At 44.4% G+C, this 25,422-nt stretch overlaps 1 protein-coding gene across 7 annotated transcripts in view; it reads right to left on the bottom strand.

The window, feature by feature from the left end:
- Nucleotides 1-25,422, bottom strand: part of mark2b (MAP/microtubule affinity-regulating kinase 2b) — a 55,095-nt gene that overhangs the window by 9,432 nt on the left and 20,241 nt on the right. For 4 of the 7 annotated variants that reach the window (XM_063187327.1, XM_063187330.1, XM_063187329.1 and 1 more), the window contains exons 3-16: nucleotides 21,029-21,082; nucleotides 20,564-20,612; nucleotides 17,110-17,175; nucleotides 16,892-16,962; nucleotides 16,668-16,724; nucleotides 14,457-14,693; nucleotides 13,504-13,623; nucleotides 12,951-13,050; nucleotides 12,325-12,437; nucleotides 12,038-12,170; nucleotides 11,249-11,406; nucleotides 10,658-10,743; nucleotides 6,475-6,624; nucleotides 1,984-2,253 (exon numbers count right to left, since the gene is read on the bottom strand). In XM_063187327.1, coding sequence (XP_063043397.1) covers nucleotides 1,984-2,253; nucleotides 6,475-6,624; nucleotides 10,658-10,743; nucleotides 11,249-11,406; nucleotides 12,038-12,170; nucleotides 12,325-12,437; nucleotides 12,951-13,050; nucleotides 13,504-13,623; nucleotides 14,457-14,693; nucleotides 16,668-16,724; nucleotides 16,892-16,962; nucleotides 17,110-17,175; nucleotides 20,564-20,612; nucleotides 21,029-21,082 — 1,664 coding nt within the window. The remainder of the gene's footprint in view (nucleotides 1-1,983; nucleotides 2,254-6,474; nucleotides 6,625-10,657; nucleotides 10,744-11,248; nucleotides 11,407-12,037; nucleotides 12,171-12,324; nucleotides 12,438-12,950; nucleotides 13,051-13,503; nucleotides 13,624-14,456; nucleotides 14,694-16,667; nucleotides 16,725-16,891; nucleotides 16,963-17,109; nucleotides 17,176-20,563; nucleotides 20,613-21,028; nucleotides 21,083-25,422) is intronic. The other 3 variants (XM_063187328.1, XM_063187333.1, XM_063187334.1) reach the window with 3 other exon arrangements.

Below are 25,422 nucleotides of genomic sequence, written 5' to 3'. Positions count from 1 at the left end.
TACCTCCGCAGTCACCATGGCTACGCAGGAGGTGCTGCACTGTGCAAGCGGAATGTGGAAAACGCTTTTCTTTTCCAAAAAAAAAAAAAAAATCTCCTCAGATCACCATAGAGCTTTCTTGTACATCCCACTATCCAAACAGATGGGTCCCAGGTTACGATTGAGAGCAGTAGACAAGATCCCTCCACACACAGTCGATTACCACATGTGTTAATAGCTTACAACGTTGCAGCTCAGAAATTCAGACAAATGTAATCAAATAAAGTGCCAGCTCGCACACTGTATCAAAGGAGCTCCCTCTTTTGACCAAATATAGTCATTTCTGCAGGATGAATGGTATGAGCAATACATGCATGTGTAAGTGTACAGACAGAGTGTGGGATCTTGTCTAATGTTTTTTTTCTTCTCCTTAGTAGCACCACTTAGAGATGATGAAAGGCTTTCATGTTCATGGGAGCTCAGGACATTTACGCCGGAAGTGAGACCCATATGTCCTCACCCCCTGCCCGCTTTTTTCCCCCCTCCTCATTTTGTTGTGGTTTGATGACAAAAGTAGGGGATGTGAAAGTGACATTCCAGTTAACTTGGCCAATTTCTATCAGATTAGCGACATTGAAAAGCAGTAATGGGGAAAAAAGGCTCGACTTTGCCACATCGCATAAGCAGGCAATTTATTGCTACAGAAATGTCCAAATTAACATTGGAAGAGAACTCGAGGTCAAAGATTTGGTTTTGTGTTACGTTGCGTTGACATGTAGTCAAAATCAAACTCGTCCTTTTTTTGGCTAATGTGTTTGATTGTTTTTGAAAATGTCCACTCTGGAAACCAATTTTCAATGTGTTCATTTTTGCCAGGTGTGTGGGTGGGGGGGTTAAGTGAGTACAGTGCAATTTTCCCAAGCTGTGCAGAACGGAGAGTCCAAAGCCGGCTGTCAGCCACTTTGTATGCCAGAGGCAAACGCAGTTACAGAGCCGTGGCCGGATTAGTTACGACAGACGCGACCTTCAGTGGATGATGTACAGTGCTTGGACTGAACCGCAGCGCACACTGCACAAAGATGCAGTTGCAACTGCAAGTGTTTTGATGTCAAAGTATAATAGGGACCCATGATGTCAGAACATAATAATAAACACTGTTAGTTCAGTAGACCCAGGAACATATCACACAGAAGACACACACACAAAACACACAAAAGTTTAGTGCAAGCAAAGACTTCTCCAGAAGGGCAAAGGACAGGCAAACACACACAAAAACACAACACAACACTAAAACCTCATCCCTGACTGTTGGTGGACAAAAGTGGAGATGAGTGGAGCATGAGTGCAAGTCTGTCTGTCAAAGTCTCTCTCTCTTTATGGAGAGGTGGACATTGGTGGTTTAAAAAAAACTTTCACTTACACTTATCTGACAATTTTATCCAAAGTTATTTAGGTGCAGGGAATTGGTCATAGTCCCTGGAGCATTGATGGGTTAGGTGCCTCGCTAAATTGCACTTCAAGCCATGGATACTATTTGGCCATGGTGGGATTCGAACCTGCAACCCCCCTGAACGCCAAGTCTAAAGGCCTAACTATTAAACCAGATTACTTGTTCAAGCCAATGAACTGAACTAGTACGGATCCTCATTATAACAACTTTCCAGCCATGTATGAAATCACCTGAGTGAAGAGCACAGTCAGAGGCATGGAGTTTCAATGGCAGGACTAATTTTCCAATTTAATAATAATTTGTCCAATTCTCTCCTTCACAGACAGACCTGCACACATCCTCCTCACAGCACACCTTCCTTCCTTCACCCACACCCACACCCTCCCATCAAGACGCCATGTAAGGGGTAAAGCTACAAGACCCAAAACACCCACCCACCAGTCCCCACACACAAACGCACAGACACCCACAGACCTCCCGTCACCACCCACCCCACTTGTCCCAACAGACCCACACCCCAACTGAAAGCCCTCCCACCGCCACTCAAAACTCACCTGCGCACAAACTTGGAGGTGAACTTGCTGAAGATGCCCGAGGCGGCTGGCCGCCTCTGCTGGCTGTTGCCGTGGGAGAGGGAGGGGGAGGCGGGCGGGCCGTGGTGGTAGGGCGAGCCCTGCTGGTCGCGCGCCCCCCGCTGCCCCTGACCCGCGTGGAAGGTGCTGCGGCTGGGGTGCGCCCGCGGGAAGTTGGTGTTGCGGTCGCCCGCCGCCGCGCTGATGTTGTGGGCCGAGGGGGAGGCGCCAGGGGCCCTCAGCGGCTGCGCGCTGTTGATGTGTTGATGAGAAAGGGTTGTGTTGTTGGTTTTTTTTTGGTTGGTCACCCGAGTTAAATAGAAAGGAGGAAAGAAAGAAATATAGGGAAGAAGAAACGTTAGTACCGTGTCCCACACACACATTCTTGGCTTGATTTTTGAGGGGGACAAAGCCCTTCTAGCTGTCTTTCATGGTGTCGAAGAACACCCTGCCAGAGCATGGAACAATACCCTGGAGAGTGTGAAACTACACCCACCAAACCAAAAGTTGATTTCTGGGAACAAAACTCACAAACACACCATGCATTAAACGCAACCCCATATTTCAGTAACTTTTAACTGGACTATAAAAGGTTAATATGGTGCAGGCTCAACGAGGAGGGCTGCTGAATTTGGGGAAGGCTTTGACTCCGTGTTTGAGCAGGCACGAGAGGGAGCACTTCAACTGAGTAGTTCCAGTGCGCGTCCACCCCCAGCTGCAGCTGCGTGCAGTTACGCAACACAACACTGAGGGTGACGGGGACGAGACGAGCCCTCGTGTCTGGCACAATCCCTCAGTGCGTCGCATTGAAGCACTGCTGACAGGCAATCCCTCACAAGTACTGTACTCTCCCATTCTACCAGAAACTGAGGACAACTTCCAAACTTTGTCATCATTAAACATTTATTTAAGGAAGGAAGAAATCTCCTTTTCAGCTCTTGTACAGTATAGCTTCTGATCATCGTATTGTTTGTTGGTCCCCAGGGGGAAAAAAAAAACATCATGATGTATATTTTAGGAACGCTACCTTTTTACTGGCCCTCAAAACATTCAGCTGTCCTAATTATGGCAGATGATCAAGCAACATTTCCCTTCCTTTCTCTCCTGCAGAGAAGATTGCACTTGTACACACCTATACATCCACATTCCACAGATCTAGACACATTTTGAAAACACAGATCTATGTACTCTATATACACAACTAGAAACTCTAGTATATCCGCAAGTGAACCAGCCTAACCCTTAGAGCGACAAAACACAACAGATAAAAACATCTACACAAGAGACCATAATGTAACATCGAGGACACAGCTCTGGGACCTGCTGAACACATCACACACACACTCACACACTCACACTCACACTCACACTCACACTCACACTCACACTCACACTCACACTCACACACACACACACACACACACACACACTCACACTCACACACACACACACACACATCACACACACACACACACACACACACACACACACACACACACACACACACACACACACACACACACACACACACACACACACACACGATAAGGGACTCTCGTTTACCCACTACGCTCATGACCACCATTTACAGATCTAGGGCAACAAATCAGGGGGTTCTTGAAAGGCACCTGCACACACAGATGCAAAGTCACACATAAACAAACACACACACACACACACAACCTAGCTATCCACTGGGAGCCTTGGAGCACTACGGCAACAGGCAAGGAATTTGCTCTATAGTCACACACACACTTCACGGCACCCACGTCCGACTCCAGAGTGCACTGTGCTGCTGTGTCCCCTGTCTCTAGGTACCATGTAATGCATGTTGTTCAAGTCTGATACCATACGAGCGTTACGAGCATATGAGCATGGTGTGGAAAGTAAGACAGGAGACCAATTGGGGACACACGGCAGCATATCAGAACACACTTCCTGTCCGTCTCCTGTCAGAGGGCTCCATCATCGCCAGGTAAAGGGCTGCTCGTGGCAAGAACCGCAAGAATGACAACTATAACGGCTGATGCGCTTTAATGAATCGTCTCCAAACCCTAGTAAATATTAACAAGCAGGTCAGAAATGTAGGCATCAAAATTGTTTTACACTCATATCGTTGCATCACCTTTGTGGTAGTTCCTGGTAAGGATGCGTTGCTTGAAACTGGCTGACAAACAACATGGTGCCTAATAGCGATATTAATTCAATGGTCATATTAAATCCATGGAGGAGACTTGTCTTGGAGTTGTGGTGGCCTTGTGTATGCAAGCTGACATCATGGTGGTATGAAAGGGCCTCAGGGGTTCAAAACAAAACTTTGGTGTTTCTATGAATTGGATCATCTCCAAAAGCATGCAGGCAGCTTTATAGCCAGAGAGGCAACACATATGCAGCCTTATGCACATGCTTGTCCTGTACTATACACAGCGCATCCAATATGTCTGCACCCAGAGGTATTTCCTTCTTACATGATGTTGCCACCTGTAAGACACAAGCTTACCTTTTTACATGTAGGGACAATTATGTTGTTTTATAGTCTTCTCTCCTATGGGTCCAGGTGTATAGGACACCTGGTGTATACCCTTTGACATTTAGGTTCAACAGCAGATAGAGATGATGGCGCTAATTCTGACAGGAAAAGAGGGGGTGGAGTTGACTAAAAAAAAAAGAGGAGGAGGAAATAAAACCAGGCTCAGGCTCGAGCGGCTTTGGGTGCTTCAGTACCTTCTTTCAAGGGTCCCCAACCAGGTGCGGAAGAGCCCGAGCTCACTGCATGCAACAAGATCAAGCCTCGACACAGTCAGTCACAACAGCAGCAACAACAACACACACACTCACACGACAGACTCAACACTGCAACGGTTCAAGCCTCAACAGTCCGTCACAACACACAGCAATTCATGCTCACACACACACACACACACACACACACACACACACACACACACACACACACACACACACACACAGTCACACACACACACAAACGGGCTCAACACTGCAACAGATCGAGCCTCGACATAGTCACACCACACACACACACTACACACTGCTAAATCCACACACACAGTTACGTGTCCCAGGGATTTTACACTCCATTGCTTTGGGAGCAATAAGGTCATATGACTTATGGGGAAGGTCAGTTCACAACCACTATACTGTTCAGACTCAGTAGTAGCCGACTGCTGCACACACTAATACTTTTGTCATTTTCAGAGACGCTAAACGGCCACATGGTGGTACACATGTTGTAGACATCACAGTAGACACACAAAGAAAAGTTGACCCATACTTACAGAGACGTCCTGCTATGGAGGTTCCCTTCAGTTTGAAGAATACTAAGACATTGTGTGTATGCGCACAATTGGCATGTGAAATGTACTTGAATGTGCTAGGCGGAATTTGTTCAATGTTACTGATCAATTAGTGTACAAATGTTAAGTTAAATGCTTGTTAATGAAAAGGGAATTAGCGATGGGACCGAAGTGTGTTTTGAGTTACACGCTTCTGTTCGGTTCAGGATGGAGGCAGGGCGATGAAAAGCCTTGATAATGGGGGGTGTTGGTTGTGAAAGTTAAGCTTGCAGGCCGCCGAACACCTGTTGGGTTGTGCACGTTTTGTCCGGCTAGGCATTGTTTACCTGTTCCTAAAGATATAGTCTTACTCCATACATTAGTCTTACTCCATACATTACTGTACACACTCACCTATTGTAGTGCTGTTGAAAGACAAGTCTAACCGGCTACATTGTTCCACTAGTTTAGTCTTCTGTTTACTACTGATCTTTTCCCTTGTGTGTACATGAGTTGAGCTGTGGTTGAGACATGAGTTTAAGCAGTCATGTTGTTCCAGTACTTAAGTGCCGTTTTTGCCTATGAATCTTTTCCTTTACATGGTTGTGTGTGGTTGTATTGTGTGCACGCCTATGTGGTTGTATCTGTATGTGCGCTTGTGTGCACATGTTGAGCGAGTGTATGAAGAAATGATATTGTTTCACTAGCTTAGTCTACTTTTCACTATTTTATTGATCTTTTCCCTTGTGTGTACGGGTGTCGAGGGTGTGTGTGGGTGTGGATAAGATTTGCTATATTGTTCCATTAGATTTAGTTGCCTGTTTAGCTATTGATCTTTTTGTGTGCATGTGTGAGACTGTGTGTGCGGGGTTTTTTTTTGTCTTGTTCCATTAGTTTAACTTTATTGTTTTACAAATTGATCTTTTCCCTTGTGTGTACAGGTGTTGAGGGTGTGTGTGGATGAGATATTGTTCCATTAGTTTTAGTTTTTTGTTTAGCTATTGATATGTGTGAGTGCATGTGTCTTGTGTGGATGAGACTTAGTGTATGTGCATGGTTTTTTGTTCCACTCGTTTGACTATTGTTTTCTGAATTGATCTCTTCTCTTTTGTGTAAGGTGTGTGTGTGCGTGCGCGTGTTTGCACATTTTGAGTGTGAGATGTGTGTGGATGGGACTTGCCTGGGCCGCTGGTGTGTGTGCAGGTCAGTGGGGCAGGGGTGTGCGGAGGTGGACTGGGACTTGTGGTGTCGGGAGCGTGAGGAGGAGGATGTGTTGGTGAGCACGGCGGCAGCAGAGGCCGTGGAGGCACGGGACCCGGGAGTGTTCAGGCTGGCAGGGGGTGGAGGAGGTGAGAGGGGAGGAGAGGGGTGCCGCACAGACACACACACAGATACACACACACAGGCATGTGCGTGCAATGTGTGCATGTTGTGTGTGTGAGCAGGGTGCAGGGGGCAGAGAGGGACAAAACATGATTAAAAGCCACAACTCAGCACACAATGGAGGGCTGGAGAGAGGGGAGGAGAGGAGAGGAGGGGTGGCGGATGGGGGATGGAGGAGACAAAGAGGAAACTGAGACAAAAGCAGAGGGGAGAGCACATGGAGAGGAGAGGAGAGGAGAGCTTAACAAACACTACAGCTCACTCAGGAGAATGGGGCTTAGCAGTGATGTGATGTGATGTGATGTGAGGAGAGAGAGAGAGAGAGAGAGAGAGAGAGAGAGAGAGAGAGAGTGTGTGTGTGTGTGTGATTGTGTGTGTGTTAGTGAGTGAGTGAGTGAGTGAGTGAGTGAGTGAGTGAGTGAGTGAGTGAGTGAGTGAGTGAGTGAGTGACAGACAGAGAGGCAGGCAAGAGAGAGACAGACAGACAGACTGACAGGCAACCGACAGACAGAGGAAACAGACGGAGACAGGCAGGCAACAGACTGACACACAGGCAGAACGAGGACAGTGTGTAGAGAAGCGTTCATTAGGATATTTAGGAAAGCAGGTTTATTAACCGATTTCTTTCATTTAATATTCATTTAGCAGGGACAGTGCAAAATATACAATTGAGCCAGATTATAGCCACAAGGCTAATTTCCATCTGCAGTCCCTGATTTGGGTATGTTAACTCTGCGCAGGTAGGTTAACCCCCTAAATAGAACTTCGACCACTTTACCTTGACGAGACACTCCACCCCTCCAAATAGAACTTCGATCACTTTATCTAGAGGAAAATTAAGTTAAACTACCTTTCTATTGGGAAGTTTACCAATTAATGATTAACACAATCCGCCTACTTGGAATATCCCCCCCCTGATCAAAGACGTCGGGATTAGTCATTAATCTGAGCATTATCTAGACGGAAACAAATCGAAAACAATCTATATGCATTCAGTCTCCATAGGCTTTTTTCTATGGCCCCAATCTTTGATCTGGACTTGAGCAAGAAAGGAACACAGAAACGGAAAGAAGTGACGCGGTTACAACACAGACAAACCAAACAACGATTGGGTAAGAGTGTGGCGGAGAGACGTACATAAACAGTTTTCTTGAGCAGGGGGAGTGCAAGGAGGTCAAGTGCAAAACCCTGAGCTGAATTAGAAACACTCCCCATCGCTCACCTGAACAAAGGTCCAGAAAACAGAAAGCAAAAACAAAAACCCGGAATGGGGATCATGATTCAGAAACATGAATCAAAAGCAGCTAAGGTAGTAAAATGGCCAGGACAAAGACGCGATGCTGCGGTGTAGCTTCAGAGGCCAAGAGACCCAGAAAGTCACAGAAGCATGCAAACACTCAAACAAAACGCACAACAACAACAACACAAGACGAAGGACAAATATGCAGAAATGTGACAAGGAATAAGGACGACAGCAAAGATCGCAATAGAGCAAGAGGAAAGAGTCAAGATGGCAGTGAAACGAAGGAGAGAAAGGAAGACAAAAGTGACACAGGGCGTTGGGAGGAGTGGGGGAGGGGTGAAGGGGGAAGGAACATGAAGCCCACCAAATAGCACTGGTTAATTATTCAACAACACATGAATGCTGCACACACACACACACACACACACACACACACACACACACACACACACACACCATGCACTACTCACACACACACACACGCACTCACTCACTCACACACACACGCACTCACTCACACACGAAAGAGCATGTGGGGCAGCACAGACTCGCAGCACCATGACTTAAAAAAAGGCATGATCCTTAACAACAACACCACCACACTGCACATATAACAAAGACAAAGAAGTCAGCAGCTCATACACTTGACACCTGAAGCTCTTCAATAAACCAGAATGATGAGCAGGTGCAGAGCGCGCGGCACAGCTGACCAGCACAGGAAAGAGAGGGGCAATACTGCTCACAGGAAACCGCTCGGCCTGCAGGAGGAACTCTTTTCATGTCGCTTGGTTTAAAATAGTGGGGGCCATGAAAAGGACTACGTCATTATGCTGCTGCATGAATGGTGGCGCAGGCTACACACTGGCTGCCAATGGGAGCAGGAAAACCACCAGCAGTGTTCAGAGGTCCTGATTTGAGTTGGTTTGTTTCTCTGGTTGGTTTTTTGCTATGGTTATTAAGCAACTATTGTTATTAAATGTTTGAAACAGGTGCACATTGCAATCTTATTTTAAAAACAAAAATAAACAAACCAAATCAATTACGTTTTTTAAATGTTATCACATGTTCAAAAAAATATCTAATATATATTTGGTCTTGATTTGAGAGAAGAAAAAAAACCCTGCCACATCTCTGACCCAACCACTTTCTCTGAACTAGCTGAACCTAACGAAACAAGTATGTTAGCTCATTAGTGAAATCGCCTGTGTGTGTGTGTTAAGCACTCAAGCAGAAGGGGACACATGGCAGGCTGTTCGCTTCCTGAAGCTGCGATTTTCAGCCCCTACACACACAATGCGATACTCGAAAAAATGAAAATCCAACCAAGCTTACACGCAAAACTTGGCAAGTAATTTATTTATTCACTTATCTAATTTTATTTATCGTACAGAATATAATCCTTCTAGCGATTAAAACATGTATAATGCATGGCTCATTCGAGTGGAGTTCCCTGGGAGCACATTGCCCCTTCTCACCAACAACCTCTAAACAAAAGCCTGGTTATGCATCAGCTAGCTTATGCATACGGCATGACACTAATACATATTACATAGCGCACATAGAGAGGCATGTGAAGGAAGCATGTATATGTATTATGATGACCTGGGCAGGGGGTGGGGGAGGATGGGGCACTGCACACCTGGGGGACAGAGCAGTTAAGACATGGAGAAGCCATAACTCCAGTAGCACTGGAGGAGGGGAGGGAGGCAGGAAACCAAGCCATGGGATGACTTTTAATGTTTATTATAACATGGGAGATGAGTAGAATGAGGGAAGGAAGAGGATGCTGTGTGTGTGTGTGTGTGTGTGTGTGTGTGTGTGTGTGTGTGTGTGTGTGTGTGTGTGTGTGTGTGTGTGTGTGTGTGTGTGTGTGTGTGTGTGTGTGTGTGTGTGTGGAAGGGGATGGAGTTCCTGCCTGACAGAGGAGAAGGGGAGAGGGGAGGGAAAGGAGAGGTGGGTTGGAGATGGAGAGGTAGGCAGGCGGGGGGGTTTAGAGGGGGGCAGGGTTCACGGCTGCTTCCTCTGCAGGTGTCAGATGAGATCGGGCCTGGGGCTGTATGTGAGGATCGGGCCGGGGGGCTGTATGTGTGCATGTGTGTGAGACAGCACGTCTGTGGGAACACTGCGGTGAACCTCCATATAAAACCACCAATTTCCTTTTCTCCCAGCAGCTGATCTCCAGCGTGAGCCAAACACATAGTGACTGCTCTTCCACAGCCAGTTCTCATACGCTGTTGTTGATTGGGCTGCTATGGGACACATATCTGAGAGGCGGATGTTTACAACCATAATTGCTAGAGGTAGAACATCAGACTAGTGTCGACACCGCACACCTTTATTCATACCAATCCTGGCAGCCATTATTTGTTGGTAGACCTGAGAAATGTAAATGCATGGAGAAGCGGCTCACCTCTGTCAAAAATGGCCTAATAATGCGAAAATTCGACTAATATGATTAAAGTAGACATTTAGGCTGACATTTCAACTCTGGTTCTTGGTTAATGCGTCACTCCATATTCACAGTTTTAGGCCATTATTTGACTGAGGTGAGGCGTGTTCTCCATTGATTTGCATTGACTGAAGAGCACAGGTCTATCTCCAGAAGACGGAGTCTGCGCTTGCTGTTGTCCAGTGCTGTCGCGAATCGCCGTGTCGCCTCTAGTCTTAATGTTCGACCTCTGTGTTTGCACCACATTAAAGCGTGCATGTTTGCAGGCGTTTGTGTGCAGTAGTATACCTGTCTTTGCCATTATGGACCCCGAGTGATCTCTCTTGGAGCGGAGAGTTTCTGCTGTGACTTGTGCCGGTGGACAGGATTGAGTTCTGAAGAAAGAAGGAGAGGTGAGGTTAGTAAATACGAGACAAAAGGACGGCAACATGCATCGAGTTGCATATTACTTAACCACCTTTGCCAACATCACTTAAAAGACACCAAACTCTCTGTTGTGCCGGATCAAGCACAAGGCCTTGAGACCCTTGCCTACAAAACCGCAGCAGAAACGGCTCCAGCTTATCTGAAATACATACTATGGACTCATGTTCCTGGAAGAGAACTACGCTCCTCCAGCACAAGCCGTCTGGCTCTGCCACCTGCTCGCTTTAAGAGCTCCCAGTCAAGAATGTTCTCCGTCGTTGTTCTCAGTGGTGGAACTAGGCACATCTCTTTCAGCCTTCAAGAAGCAAGTAAAGACTCTCCTCTTTCACGACTATCTACTACACCAATGCTTGAACTGCCCCTAGTCCCAGGCCAGAGTCTTTGACATGATGTGTATGTGTATGTGTATGTACTCTACTTTAGTTAAAATAATAATAATAAAAATAACCCTACTTTGCCCTTGGCACTCACAGAGGAGGGGGTGGAGCTCTTCTTGTGGTCGCTGGAGCTCATGGGGCTGGGAGGCACCTTGGCCGAGCTGCTGGAGCCCTTGCGGCCCGTCTCCTCACTGCTGTGCTTGTTGTCCCCCTGAGCACGCTTTGAATATGAACCTGGAACACCACACAACACAAAAACCTGAAGTTAACATATTGAACTAAACCACTGACAACATTAGCATAGTCGGAATACAAGCCTAGTAGTGGTTACTTTTTTTCTCGTTTTTATTATAGGCATCACTTATTGCCTCTGGAGGGGGAAGAGTACCACCTTTGGCCAACATGCTACTGGTCTAATCACATGCATTGATTCATGCTAAACTAATAGGCGAGGTGAAACTCCAGGAGTTGGGTTATTGACTGAATTCATTGAAACTGATGGCCAGTATTAACTGTTCCTGTTTGTATTCTTTGGGTTTGAAAATGAGTCTACTTCCTGGAAAAATTGCAGTATTTACATTACATTATATTTAACAGATACTTTTAAAGGAATTCATCTGCATTTAATTAAAATTAACCAAACAAGCAAAAAAAACTGATAAAGGAAAAAAAAACGTCTGCACACTTCCATCCTCTTTGTATTCTTTTATTTGCCAAGCTTTCGGTCGGCAGACCTTCCTCAGGGCTCAGTCATAAGTGGAGCATCCATTCTTCTTTCATTTATCCAAAGCAACTCACAAACGAGGACAAACGAGTGCCCCGCTCAGTGTGGTAAAAAAGGGGGCTGACGTGACTGGCTACCCACCCTGATCTGTGGCCCTGCGAGGCTTCTGCTGCGAGACGCTGCGCGTTACTTTGTGAGGTGGCGACGGGGCGTTGCTGTTGGTGAGGTCACTTCCAGGGCGAGGCTTTGTTGGCAGGTTGACACTCTCGTCCAACTGAGGGAGGGGAAAGGCAGCAAGCTCAGGTCAGGTGTGTGAGCGTGCATGAGTGTTTGGTGTGTGTGATTTAGTGTGTATAAAGGTGAGAGAGGGAGTGCAAGGGTGTGAATATTTTGTGGGAGTCGGGTTTAGAGTGTATGTATGTACGTACCTCTGAGTTTTTGTAGTCCAGCAATAAGAAGGTCGCCGTGACCTCGTTATATTTTTGGTTGACGAGGGCGTCTCTAATTTCCTCTGCGGTAAAGCCCATCTGCAGCATCATATCTAGAGAGAGAGAGAGAGAGAGAGAGAGAGAGAGAGAGAGAGAGAGAGGAGACAAAAGGACACAAACATTAAGAAACTGTTTAGAGGCAGGTCTCTAATGTTACAATATTCACTAATGACATGGGTTTACATTTCTGCAGGCAAATAAGAATACAGTTGATTATTATTACATGCTCTAAAGCCTGCTGATGGTTTTTAAAGTTCTTAATTAAAGGAAAGGATAATAAAGTTCTGCAAAAAGGAGTATATTGAGGGTATTGTGAACACACACATAGAGTACACCAAATTCTCTAAATGTACTTTTGTCATCACCAGCCAAAATGCCTAAAAGATGTTCATGTAATAAGTCAAACACTCTCACTAATGGATCAACGTGGCTGGTAAGTTGGTCTTTTCTACCAGCCAAACTAAAATGTCTTAAGCATTTGTCCGGTTGGCTGGTGTTCATGTAGAGTCCTGCCAATAGCTAACAGCAGAACATACACTAATGACTTAAGAGTGGGCCAAACGCACCCGTCCTCTTGGGGTCGTTATAGTCCAGGTCTGGCTCCAGGTACGGCTTCAGCTCGTCCTCCTCATGGCCCACATTCATCCAGCGGTCCTTCATTATTTGCTTTGGGTGAAAACAAACACACACGCACACGCAGGCACGCACACGGAAGCAGGAAAAGGACAGGAGTGAGTGCATGAGTGAGTGAGTGAGTGAGTGAGTGAGGGGGCGGACAACAGGACCACAGCTCTAAATGTCAACAGCACAAACCACATGGTGCAAGTCAAACAGGTAAAAAGAAAAAAATATATATCGCATTGCACACTTCAGCTTCCTCCAGGGTGTTTCATCAAGGTGGGCTCCTACCATTTTTTTAAACAAATTTAATGTCAGTTACATTGGCACTATATGGTCTAAATGAGGAGCAAATTTACAATGAAACCATCCAAATATGTTGACATATTAGCAAGTGGCATATTTTGTCTAGCTTTTCATCTATATCAGTATTTATTTATTATTGAGCATGGTTGAGTGAGCTGCGCATTGTGTTGTGGCTATTTGGAGTGTGTGACATACTTCCAGGCTGCCTCTCTTGGAGGGGTTGAGAATAAGAAACTTCTTCAGCAGGTTCTCACAGTCCGTGGACATGTAGAAAGGGATCCGATATTTCCCCCTCAAAACACGCTCCCGCAGTTCCTGAGAGGAGAGAAATGTAAACCATAATGCAATTAACCCAACATGACATGAAACTTGAGCATAGAAGCGCAGAGAAAGCTCTGTGTGTGTCTAGACAAAGTTTGGCTAGTTTATCGTCATCCATGCCTTACAGCACAATGGAACTCTTTTGTCTACCAGAACAACTCCCTACTGTTTCCAGCCCTGAAAGACACCAATATGTCTGCTGTTTACCACCAACATGCAAATTGTAATTTGCACTGAAAGTAGAGGGAAAGTAGGGAGAGCTTGTGATGTAAACACTGGTATCTTAGACGAGATGACTGTGACAAGAGACAGTAAATAAAATGCATGTAAAACAACAAGCTGTTTCAGGTTGACAAAGTAAAACCCAGCTACAGTTCCAACACAGATTACTTCACCATGTCTTGATTGCTCATTAAAAATCAGATGATGCAGAGCTGGGTCAAGAAAGCTGGGTCAAGTCCGGGAGTGACACCTCTGAAAACAGATCATTTGGGGTTGCTGTGGCGCAGCACACTAAGGCATGTTTATGAATGGCAGGGGTGGAGACTCTTTTTCATTCGAGGGCCCACTTAGGGCCGTACTATGAACACAAACCAGGGTTTCCCCCTGCACGTTAGGCGAACCATAGGGTCCCCACCCTTGATATATGGTCTTGAATGCCCATGAGGACCCAGGTGCGAGTATGACCTGTCATTTCCCAATTCCTCTCTCCTCTTCGCTTCCTGACATCCCTCGAATTATGGAAAGAAAGGTCTAAAATGCGCCATAAATTCTCCTGAAAAGAAAAACAACATTCTTTGCAGCTGTCTGACACCCTGGTTGCTCACCTTCAGGTTCTGTCCGTCGAAGGGTAGCGAGCCGCTGACCAGCGTGTAGAGTATGACCCCCAGGCTCCAGACGTCCACCTCGGGCCCGTCGTACTTCTTGCCCTGGAAGAGCTCGGGCGCGGCGTAGGGCGGGGAGCCGCAGAACGTGTCCAGCTTGTTGCCCACCGTGAACTCGTTGCTGAAGCCAAAGTCGGCGATTTTGATGTTCATGTCCGCGTCCAGAAGCAGGTTCTCTGCCTGATATGGAGGAAGAGAGAAGACTGTATTTACCCAGAGACGCCAATAACAAGGCAGAGCAGGGTGTTTACAGCAAGCCATTCACGCAACAATGTGATTTATCTTTACTACTCAATACCTTTTCAAGATAATAAAGTATGTACATACACAAAATACTACATTCTAGAGTGAGAAAGAGCATGGGCGAGAACGGATCTCAGATGCCAAAATATGAGGATTGATTGAGAAAAGGGTTTTGCTAGAAAGATGTTTACTCATCTTGTTTTTATCTTTACTACTCAATAGCCAGGTCTTTTCAAGACAACAAGTACACTACATACACATAAAAAAACTCAATTTCAACTAGCAATACAGATTGGTGGACAAAAGCAACATCTGTCTCTTTGTCCCACTTCAAAGAAAGTTTTCCCTTTTGTCATTTAAATATGACCACAATACAAATGAGTCCCTGTCAACTTTGTGCAAAGTTATTTGCATTATGCTTTTGTGGTTGGTGCTCACTGATGGTCACAGACTATGGACAAGTAGGAGCTTAGCAGCAAAGCACACATTTACCAACTCAGTAGAAGGGAGCAAATAGTGCCTAGCAAATGAGCAGTGTTTGAAGCCATCTTTGATGGAAAATAAAGACCTACGAATGGGTTCTTCAGCAATGGTAACAATTTTCACTTTCATATGTGAAGACCAACAGTGTCCATGTTTATGATCAATTCAGGCAAATTTAAACACACACACATAGGCACACACACACAGACACACACAGCATCTCCCAAAGATGAACCACTGTATTCAAAAGTTTGTGGAGAACCGTGGTAAGTCCCTGAGAAACATGATCAAGCACTCAGTCCTGTGATTAACAAGAATGCTGTAAACACCGGACTGGACAAAAGAGAGGGAACTAACTATACCTGCCAGCTGTAGTTTAAATTGAATTCGGCCCTGTTCAGAAAAACTTCCTCCTCAGGCTGGTATTTTCCAGTTATAAAATGTCCTTTCAACACTTCAGAGCTCTTTCAAACAAACAGGGTCAATCAGATGAAAATAATCTCAGATAACATTAATCTGAGACACAAGAAATACCAATCTTTGACATGCCAAGTCTTGAGTTTCATATAGAGTTACTGTTAGCTAGGCAATCTTCACAACATGAAATTTCCCACTGTGCCTGCCATATAATTCTTCAAAGATATCGCAAGGTAAGATTCATGATCTTTGGTACGGCAATACCTTGCTATTCTGCCAAACGTTCTAAAGATAAACAAGTTTTCACATCACAAAAAGCCCCGAAGTGTGTCTACACCATTCGTCATTTTAAACTTTACACCGGTGCCTAACGCAGCCCAAAAACTAGAAACCCTGTAATCTGTCCATTTTGTGTGGGTTTGGGGCAACTGAGGACTGCAAACTGATAGCAGCTCAATTCTTACACTCAGCACAATGCATACAATGATATCCCTGTTGCCCACACAAAATGTAAAGACTTCCAGCACGCTCTGATAAAGTGTTCAGAAGGTGAAAGACCAGAAAGTAATAAAAGCATAAAAACATGTTCGCTCGGTGAGTACACGAGTGAACGAGAAGGCCATTCCTTGAGGCAGCGCAGTGCTGTTAAGTGACTGGCTGGAGATGGGGGAAGGGGAGGGGGGAGCCAGTGTGATTAGCACTGAGGACACTACTGCTACAGATAAGATCTTATTTTAGCTGAGGTGGCATGTGCAAACCATTACAGGAAGTAAAAAACAACATCTACTCCGGCCGTATATGGAGATCCGCTAGCGTGACGGTGAACTGTGAACAGCGACAGTCATCAAGTTGTTTGTGAATGAGGGTGGTAGGGGTGAGAACAAAGAGAAATCTCGAGAAAGACTTTCACTTTTTTTCCGAGTCTGGATTTTGCATTAGGCCTCCACTGGGCCCGATGAAACAAAACAGTTCCCCGACATACCAGAGGATAAGGAGGTTAAATGCACTCACCTTTAGGTCCCTGTGTACAATGCACTTTTGATGACAGTACTGAACTGCTGAGACAATCTGCAAGGGGCAGAAAAAATAGTGAATTACTCCAGTGGCACAAAGTATGCCGAAACTTAACATATCGACACGCTTGTTACGTCACGATTCATGATGCCAACAATGCTGCTGAGGTTGTTGGTAATCGGCTTCGTCAGGGAAAAGCAAACAGCAGCAGACATACACACCTGTCTAAATTTGGCACGGGCCTCCTTCTCCTTCATACGCCCATGAGCAACAAGGTAGTCAAACACCTCCCCTGTAAACAAAGCACATTGACAACCAAAATAATCAGAATTTGAAATAAGACCATAAAATGCGTCTGTATTTAAAATAAAGGCAAAGTACCGAAGCAACGAGAGTTTTACACTAGTGGGATTTGGTATACCAGTGCTATGCATCTTACCTCCGCTCGCATACTCCATTACCAAATACAGGGTCTTCTCTGTCTCAATCACTTCAAACAGCTTCACTGTACGGTTGAACAGCACAAGGGACAAGGGCAGCCATGGGAGAAATGGAAAAAATAGCAATTAAAACAATTCCACTCATGCTTTAACTATTGGTCACTTCAGAACTTGAGTGTTATTAATCTGCTGGCCAAGTTGTACACCCCTGACGACTTTTTTTGTGCTTTCGAATCGCCTGCCCAGTTCATAAGTGAATAAAGAGGCCAATAAACTGAAGTTTTTTTTTCTGGAAATGCGTTTAGATCATCTGAGCACAGTCGATCTACTGTACTATGAGAATAAAAAAGTGCTCAGTAGCAACAACACCATATGCTAACGTGGACATGAGTCCCCAAAGGCTGGCGTGAGCCAGAGCTCTCGAAGAGAAAGAGAGGGCCTGGGCAAGCGATGCAGAAAATCTCCCGCTCTGAAGTTACGAAAGGCAAGTGAGCTCCTCGGCTCAGTCAACAGGAGGCTGAGGCTCAAAACCAGGCGGTGGCGGTGGGTCCAGCGCCAGCCTAACACTTTAACTAGACCAGTGGTTCCCAAACTGGTGGTCCTGATCCCTTTGGGGATGATGCAATGCATGCTGCACAAAAACAGGAAAAATAGGGTCGCGAAAATACTCTTAATTTCAAATGGGGACCCCATGGAAAAAAGTTTGGCAACCACTAGACCATGTGAACACAGGGCTCAGCAAAGCCCTGAGAGAAGGGAGTGGAGGAAGTAGAGGATAGGTTTGTTCGAAAAAACCCTTTTGTCTAGCTAGATCGACAGGTCTTGCATACTCCACCTGTAAGTTAACTTACAGTAAGTGAGTCTAATCACTAATCTTCGACTGACTTGACAACAGATGTATACAAACGTTGGTGAGGACAGACAGATTAGTTTTGCAGAGTCACAGTCGACAATGGTTTGCTGGAAACACAGGTCTGGGCATGTCTAGGTTTGGTCAACTTACAGATCCAACATTCAGAGGGTGAAGTTTTCTATTATGCATATACAGTCCCAAGAAAAAGTTTGTACACCCTTTGAAATTTCTTACCTTTCTGTTAAAATTGGTCATAAAACATGGTCTGATCTTCCCGGAAATCCCAAGAAGGAACAACCAGAGTCTGCTTTAACTAATTCAACCCCAACATTTACAAGTTTTCATATTTTCATTGGCCATAAGATATAAACATTCACAGGACAGCAAGGCATAAGTAAGTACGCCCTAGCATTCAATAGGTTTTAACCCTAAATTAGTCACAATAACCTCAACCAGATGTTTCCTGTAGTTGCAGATCAGATTAACAAAACAATCTGGATGTATCTGGTCTCCCTCTTCTTTAGAAAACTGCCTCTCGTCAGCAAGGTTTGTGGGATCTCTGGAGTGCATAGCTTTCTTGACTTCATGCCATATAATCTCAATTGTTTTTTGTCAGGGCTTTGACTGGGCTATTCCAGAATGTGTATTTCATTATTATGAAGCCATTCTAAAGTCGATTTGCTTCTAAAGTATGGGTTGTTGTCACATTTCAGGACCCATACTCTTGTGTGCTTCAACTCTTTGACAGACTATCTCACTGTTTTCAGTAAAATATCTCGATAAACTTCTGAGTTCATTGTTCCACTGATAATAGCAAACTGAAAAGGGCCTGAGGCAGGAAGGTAGCCGCATATAATGATGCTCCCGCCACCATACTCAAAGGTGGAGATGATGTTTTGGTGAAGGTGTGGTTCTCCAGTTCTCCTCCAAACATGACATTGTGTGTTCCCCTGAACAATTCAACTTTGGTTTCAACGTTGGTCTACAGAATATTTTGCAGTAATTCTATGAAGCATATAAATGCTTTTTCGCAAACCTCAAAGGTGCAGCAATATTTTTTTGGTCAGAAACCCCATTAATTTTAGATTGGCAGAATTAATCCCATTTTTAGCTATTCTTGGTTATATCCTCTTCTGAGTATGGTGGCGGGAGCATCATTATATGCGGCTTCCTTGCTGCCTCAGGCCCTTGACAGTTTGCTATTATCAGTGGAACAATGAACTCAAATTTATTGTGATATTTTACAGAAAAAACGCGAGGAAGTCTGCTACACAGTTGAAACACACAAGAGTATGGGTCCTGAAATGTGACAACAACCCATACTTTAGAAGCAAATCGACTTTAGAATGGCTTCATAATAATGAAATACACATTCTGAAATAGCCCAGTCAAAGCCCTGACAAAAACAATTGAGATTATATGGCATGAAGTCAAGAAAGCTATGCACTCCAGACATCCCACAAACCTTGCTGACGAGAGGCAGTTCTCTAAAGAAGAGGGAGACAAGATACAAACAGATTGTTTTGTTAATCTGATCTGCAACTACAGGACAAGTCTGGTTGATGATATTGCAACTAACTGAGGGTTAAAACCTACTTAATGCAAGGGTGTACTTACTTATGCCCTGCTCTCCTGTGAATGTTATGGCCTTATGACCAATAAAAATATGATAACATGTAAATGTTTGGGTGGAATTAATTAAAGCAGACTCTGGTTGTTCCTTCTTGAGATTTCCGGGAAGATCAGACCATGTTTTATGATCAATTTTGACAGAAATGTAAGAAATTTCAAAGGGTGTACAAACTTTTTCTTGGGACTGTATTAACCCTAGATTTCAACAAATGTACAATTTTAGATTTTCTTTTCTTTGACATGGAACATTTAACCTTTTTATATAATCACATGATTTAACTTAAAAATAAAAAAAATGATCACATGATCTTCCTTGGATTGTAATTAAGGTTGAGGGAGATTGAAGTAAGAATATCGCATACACTGTGTGTTTGTTTGTCGCGGTCAGCATGAAAATGTACAATGCACCAAAACCAACATCAGAAGCCCGTAAAACATGCTTGAGAAACATCCAACTCCAGCAGCTGTGTTTACCGAGCACAACAGCATTTATAGTGGAGGCGTGTTTTTAAAGCCAGCACAACAGTTTGGCAGATCAAATTTGCACATTATCTAAAGCAAAGTAACTTTTAAATAAACTGTATCTGCATTCACTATGTATGTGTTCAGGTTAATGTCAGGCAGAACAAAACATATTTCAACTATGAATTGACTGACTCACAGGACAGTGGTACAGGCCGGACAGGAAACAACAGCCCAAGAACAAACATACAACAGCATAAACACAGGCACGAGTCCCCTCATAATCACACACACACACACCAAGTGGGATCTGGGCTCTCTAAATGTCCAACAGGAAGGCTAAATTGCAGGGGATAATCACGACTTCCTGCCTGAGACAAGCTATAGAGTCCACATAATCACTCCTGACTGTACAACTCCAACATGCTTACGTAAGGCAAATGTTTTTCATGTTTGAAGGACATATGCAAAACAGATCCTCAAATACTGTGCAACACGATCCTCACCTATGTTTGGGTGATTCAGGACTTTCATGATCCTCACTTCCCGGAAGAGCTGCAGAGAGACATGAAGAGAGGAAAGAGGGGATGACGAGGAGAAGAGAGGAAAGAGGAGAGGAAAAGGAGAAGGGAGGAGGGGTGGGTGGGTTGGTTGAAAAAAGAAAAGAGGAAATCAGCACAAAACAATATGCAATCTCAAACCCACTGACCCTCACCAGCCACCCTGACGTTACATCACAATAAGAATGAGGCAAGGGTTTTGTTATGAGTGCACCTTGGATGTTACCAAAATATGAATACCGGCATGTCATGGCCACAAGACGACAGTATATTGGTGTGCAGTGCACGTGTCAGCTTTTAAAAGGTGGCATCTCTAACACCTGCTGTCATGATGCAATTACATCAGTCTGCATACAGGAGAGACTCTGGGGAAGTTAAGACCGGCAAACATCAAATGTAGAAGACCCTCACCTTTTGGAGACTGGAAGAGTTGAGTTGTGTCTTATCTATGATCTTCACGGCCACCTGAGATTGGTGAAAAACACAGAATTGAAAAATATAATTCATGTAAAATGTCTCGAGACAAAAGTCATACACATTAAAGAAAGCGACACAAGGCCTACATAAAACTCAGAAAGTCCCTTTGTCTGGACCATACAATTGTGTTGTTCTGAGGTAACGGGAGAGAACCTCTTGGGCTGCAAACACACAGCTGCACTTCATTCATGAGTCACCACCTCACCTCTTTTCCACCAGTGTTCTCACAGATGAAGAGAGATTCAATTAACAAGTATGCTGTGATTTCCACTGGCACTGAGACAGTGGCGCTCACATGACACTGCCATCCTTGTAACTATGGTGGAGCCAGTCTGAGATGACGCGTGCCACTGTGAGGGACCTGAATATGTCTCTTTACACTATGTGACGGATAACCAACTAGTTTATAATGGAATATCTAAAAATATTATTTTAGCAAAAATCATCAAGAAGACACAAAGCATGGTAAAATGTTTATCTTTTTACAGTAAAGAGGCACGAGGTAAGGGTATTGTTGCGCTCTAGATGTTACGAAAATTAACTAGGTGCGTGGACCCAAAAGAAGTAAGATATAAGGTAGGAGCAGGTTCGCACACTAAACAAGACACAAAGGTCAAGCACAAGGCGTTTTTTTATTAGAGCAGGGTAGAGCAGACGTTTCAGGCTGTTGCCATCATCAGTGCTCTCTGTGCTCAGTAAAGAGGCACGAAATCGAAACGTGACAATACTGTAGTTATAAAATGCAAATATTGAATTTGTGTTACTGTCAGCAGCAAAACCAGAATTTCAACTTAAAGCATTGTTTTTCCCTTTGGTGACCTAGCAAGACTTTTCCTGTGATTCCTTGACATACATTTCCTACATACAGTGCTAAGTTTACCATGCTGTATTTTTTGCAATGACAGGAGACGAAATGGCAAAACCCTAAGAGCGAGGTCAGCGCGTGCGGTTGCAAGCACACACTCTTTCATTAACTGATTCACTGAAGGACCACAGCAAAGCCTCACATCATCTCAAACTCAGCAGCCACTCCTGCACATATTTATATTGCACTACTGAGCTCATGGCTACTAGACACATGTAGACAGTTTAGTTTCCATGACTTTCACCCCAAAAATATTATTTTCCATAACTTTTCCAAGGCCTGGAAACAGAATTTCAAAAATTCCATTAACTTTTCCATTTTTTCCCCCATGACCGTACAAACACTGATATTGATAATGCTGACCTCATGGTTTCTTCTAGACATGTACGTGACATTAGCTTTCACCCGTTAAACCAGTTAGCTGTGCTCACATGTGGGCCGTCCATCGGTGCACAGCGGGGGGATTAACCGAAGAGATTAGCCCACTGACCAACCTGGCTCCCTGACGGCCTCTCAGAGCCACTGGTCACTGCTCCCTTTAGACCAGGGTGAGGAACCGTTTTCATATGAAGGGCCACTTCAAATTTTTATAAAGTCCAATAAATATGTATGAACAAAATCCAGGATTTCCCCCTGCACTTTAGGCCTGTATTCATTTCTTATTTAATGGGTCATTTTTGTGGACATAGAAATGAACATTGGACAGGCAAGACACATGTTGTGAGTGCTTTAGCAGTGAGTGCTAATTTGCCCGCTAAGCAACCTGGCATCAGATGCTTGGAGGCACCAGTCAATGGCCTTTTAGCCGATTCTCGAACCACATGGTGGACACAGTTTAAGACAGAAATGATATACGTCTTACACTTCGACTCAACTCTATGCTACTACCGAACATTTTCTAAAGCAAGATAATCTAGCTGTATCGAAACACCTGACGAAGCATGGGCTTCGCAGTTTACAGTGATTCATCAGCTTTGTTTCTAGAGTACTTGTGACTACGTATTACCGGCACCTGGGTGTTGGCTGTGCATAGGAATTACATTCCCTTTGACCCTTTTACAGTTTTAACAGGCTGGGTGCTTAAGTGTTTATCTGTATAGAATGTCATTTAAGAATGGTCTTGATGCATTTTCGAAGAGAAAGGAAAATGTTACTGTCAATTGATGTGCTCACTGCCAACCATTTAAACTTTCAACCCCTTTTGGCTAAAATTTTAAAATAAAGCATAAAACTGAATAACCCTTACAATGATTACAATGATAAAAACTGAAGCTAAAAGTTCATACAAGGCCGTGGGTGGAATTGTATATGGCTTTCGACACACCAAGTATATTTGCTTTTGAAAATTGAATTACAGTCTTGTCAGAGTAGCAGAATAGATTTTGGCTAAAGTTGCTATGTGCGATCTCCAGATCTTTCTAATGGTGGCGTCTGACAAAAAACATGCACCATAAGACACAAGCCATGCGCCATCTCCATGGCCTCACAGTGCTGCCAAAGATCTCTCTCTCCCTCTCTACTGTCTCATGCTGTAACAAACCACTTCCTCCTCCCCTCTCTCTCTCTGCCATCTGTCTGGTGTCTGGCTACAGTAACAATGTTATTTCCCCTCTGATGACAGCAGGCCTATTACTCTGGTCAATGCTGATGGTCAGAGCCACAGGAGAGATGACCAAACGAGAACATTTTAAAAATGCATTCCAACGCAGAGTATCTAGAGAGATGAAGCAACTTTTTTTTTTTTTTTAACACTACTCCGGGTGCTTTAAAAAAAGTAGGGTTGTTGCTACCCCTCAAAAGAGAGGATTGTTGCCATCCCCCATTATCTTCTATGCCAAACCAACAATCTCACCAGATTGCCCACAAACACAGGCATGTAGGCGGACAGACGGCTAAATTAGCCTTTCCTCTTTTCTAATAAGGTAGCAATCACGTCACTCTCACTCCATCAGAAGGAACCTCAGGAAGGCATGCCCTTGACCTCCCCGAACATGCTGCATGACCATGTATTGGTTCTGACTAATTTTTGGCTCAATCAGAGGTCAATCGTGAGACATGCATTGTGCAGCGTACATGGGATAACAAGTGATTTCACCTCACTACCAGCTTGCGATCAGCAATCATATGTATATTGCAACAAAATCAAAACGGTTTGAAATCTTGGTCGCCCCTGAGTGAATCGCAGAGGTGAAGCAGTCTACAACCTGATTTCACACTAACCATGCACAAAAAGACACACATTGCCAGGGCAGCGCGATTCGCTCTTGAGCGCATCCTCAACTCCACCTCAGGTGCGCGTTTCCCCTTCCACATTATTGTAATCTGCAGTTCCGAAAAAGAAGTCTGTCGTGTCGTACAGTGTGAGCATTTTGTATGCTTCCTACAGTGTGAGGACGTGCGAGTCGTGAGATGTGAACTTTTAAACCCTGTGTTTCACTCATACAGCGTACTCATACTGAATACCCGCAATGCAAAATATTGCACAGTGTATGCCTGGCATAAGCACAGAGAAAACACAAACAGTTCGACCTAGGAATACAGACAGCCAAATTAGCCTTTCCCTTTCTAATGAGGTAGCAATCACATCCCACTCACTCATTATCAGCGGGAACCCCAGGAAGACCATCTCTTCCCTTACATCAGTAACTTTTTTAGACCGAGGACCACTTTGTTCCCCTAAAAATGTTCAGGGACCACCTGTCAACTGAATTGTGATTTGATGGGTGCTAATTTGACACTGCTCATTTCAAAGCAGATCACTTACTTTTTATTCACATTTACAAGCCTGTCTTATTGTGGTGAAAACATGACTTGAGCTATGTTTAGTTTTGTAATATTGTTACAAATATAGGCTACTGCTAGCTTGTCTTTGAAAAGTAGAAATCCCCTCGCGGACCACCTGAGCTCTGTCGCGGACCACCAGTGGTCCCCGGACCACACTTTGAGAATCACTGCCTTACATGATGCAAGACTACGACCCTACACAATTCATGCCATGTATTGATTCTGGCCATGCCAAAAAGAATACAAGCAATTTCTCTTGGTTGACCCATTTCATCTAGCTGGTTGAAGAGCAGTGTTAATATATAATCACGAGTTTGGCAAATGTTTCAAACAAATATGCGGTATAGTGTCTCAGATAACCCACTCCTGAAAAAAAAAATACAATTGCAAGACTGCAGTGGCCAGCCATAGCAGCAAGTAGTCCAGCATGAAAAAAAAATCAACATTTTAGCCAGCCAGGTACTTCAAACTCATAAATTATTTCAGACCCATGTCAGTGGCAATGTTGAAAAGATTAACGTGAAGCCATTTTCAAAGCAGTGCATTGCTCTATAGACCTCTCCAGCTTCCTCCACTCATGCGTGCGATGCATGCACGCACGCACTCAATGGTGTGTCTGTATGCAGCTCTGAGGCAGCTATAAATTAGTTATCAAACACCCATTTCATTGTTATATTTA

The sequence above is a fragment of the Engraulis encrasicolus genome, chromosome 21 (genome assembly GCF_034702125.1).
Source record: "Engraulis encrasicolus isolate BLACKSEA-1 chromosome 21, IST_EnEncr_1.0, whole genome shotgun sequence".
Classification (NCBI taxonomy): Eukaryota; Metazoa; Chordata; class Actinopteri; order Clupeiformes; family Engraulidae; genus Engraulis; species Engraulis encrasicolus.
Note: the sequence above shows the minus strand (reverse complement) of the source record. Positions and strands in the feature narration are given on the sequence as shown.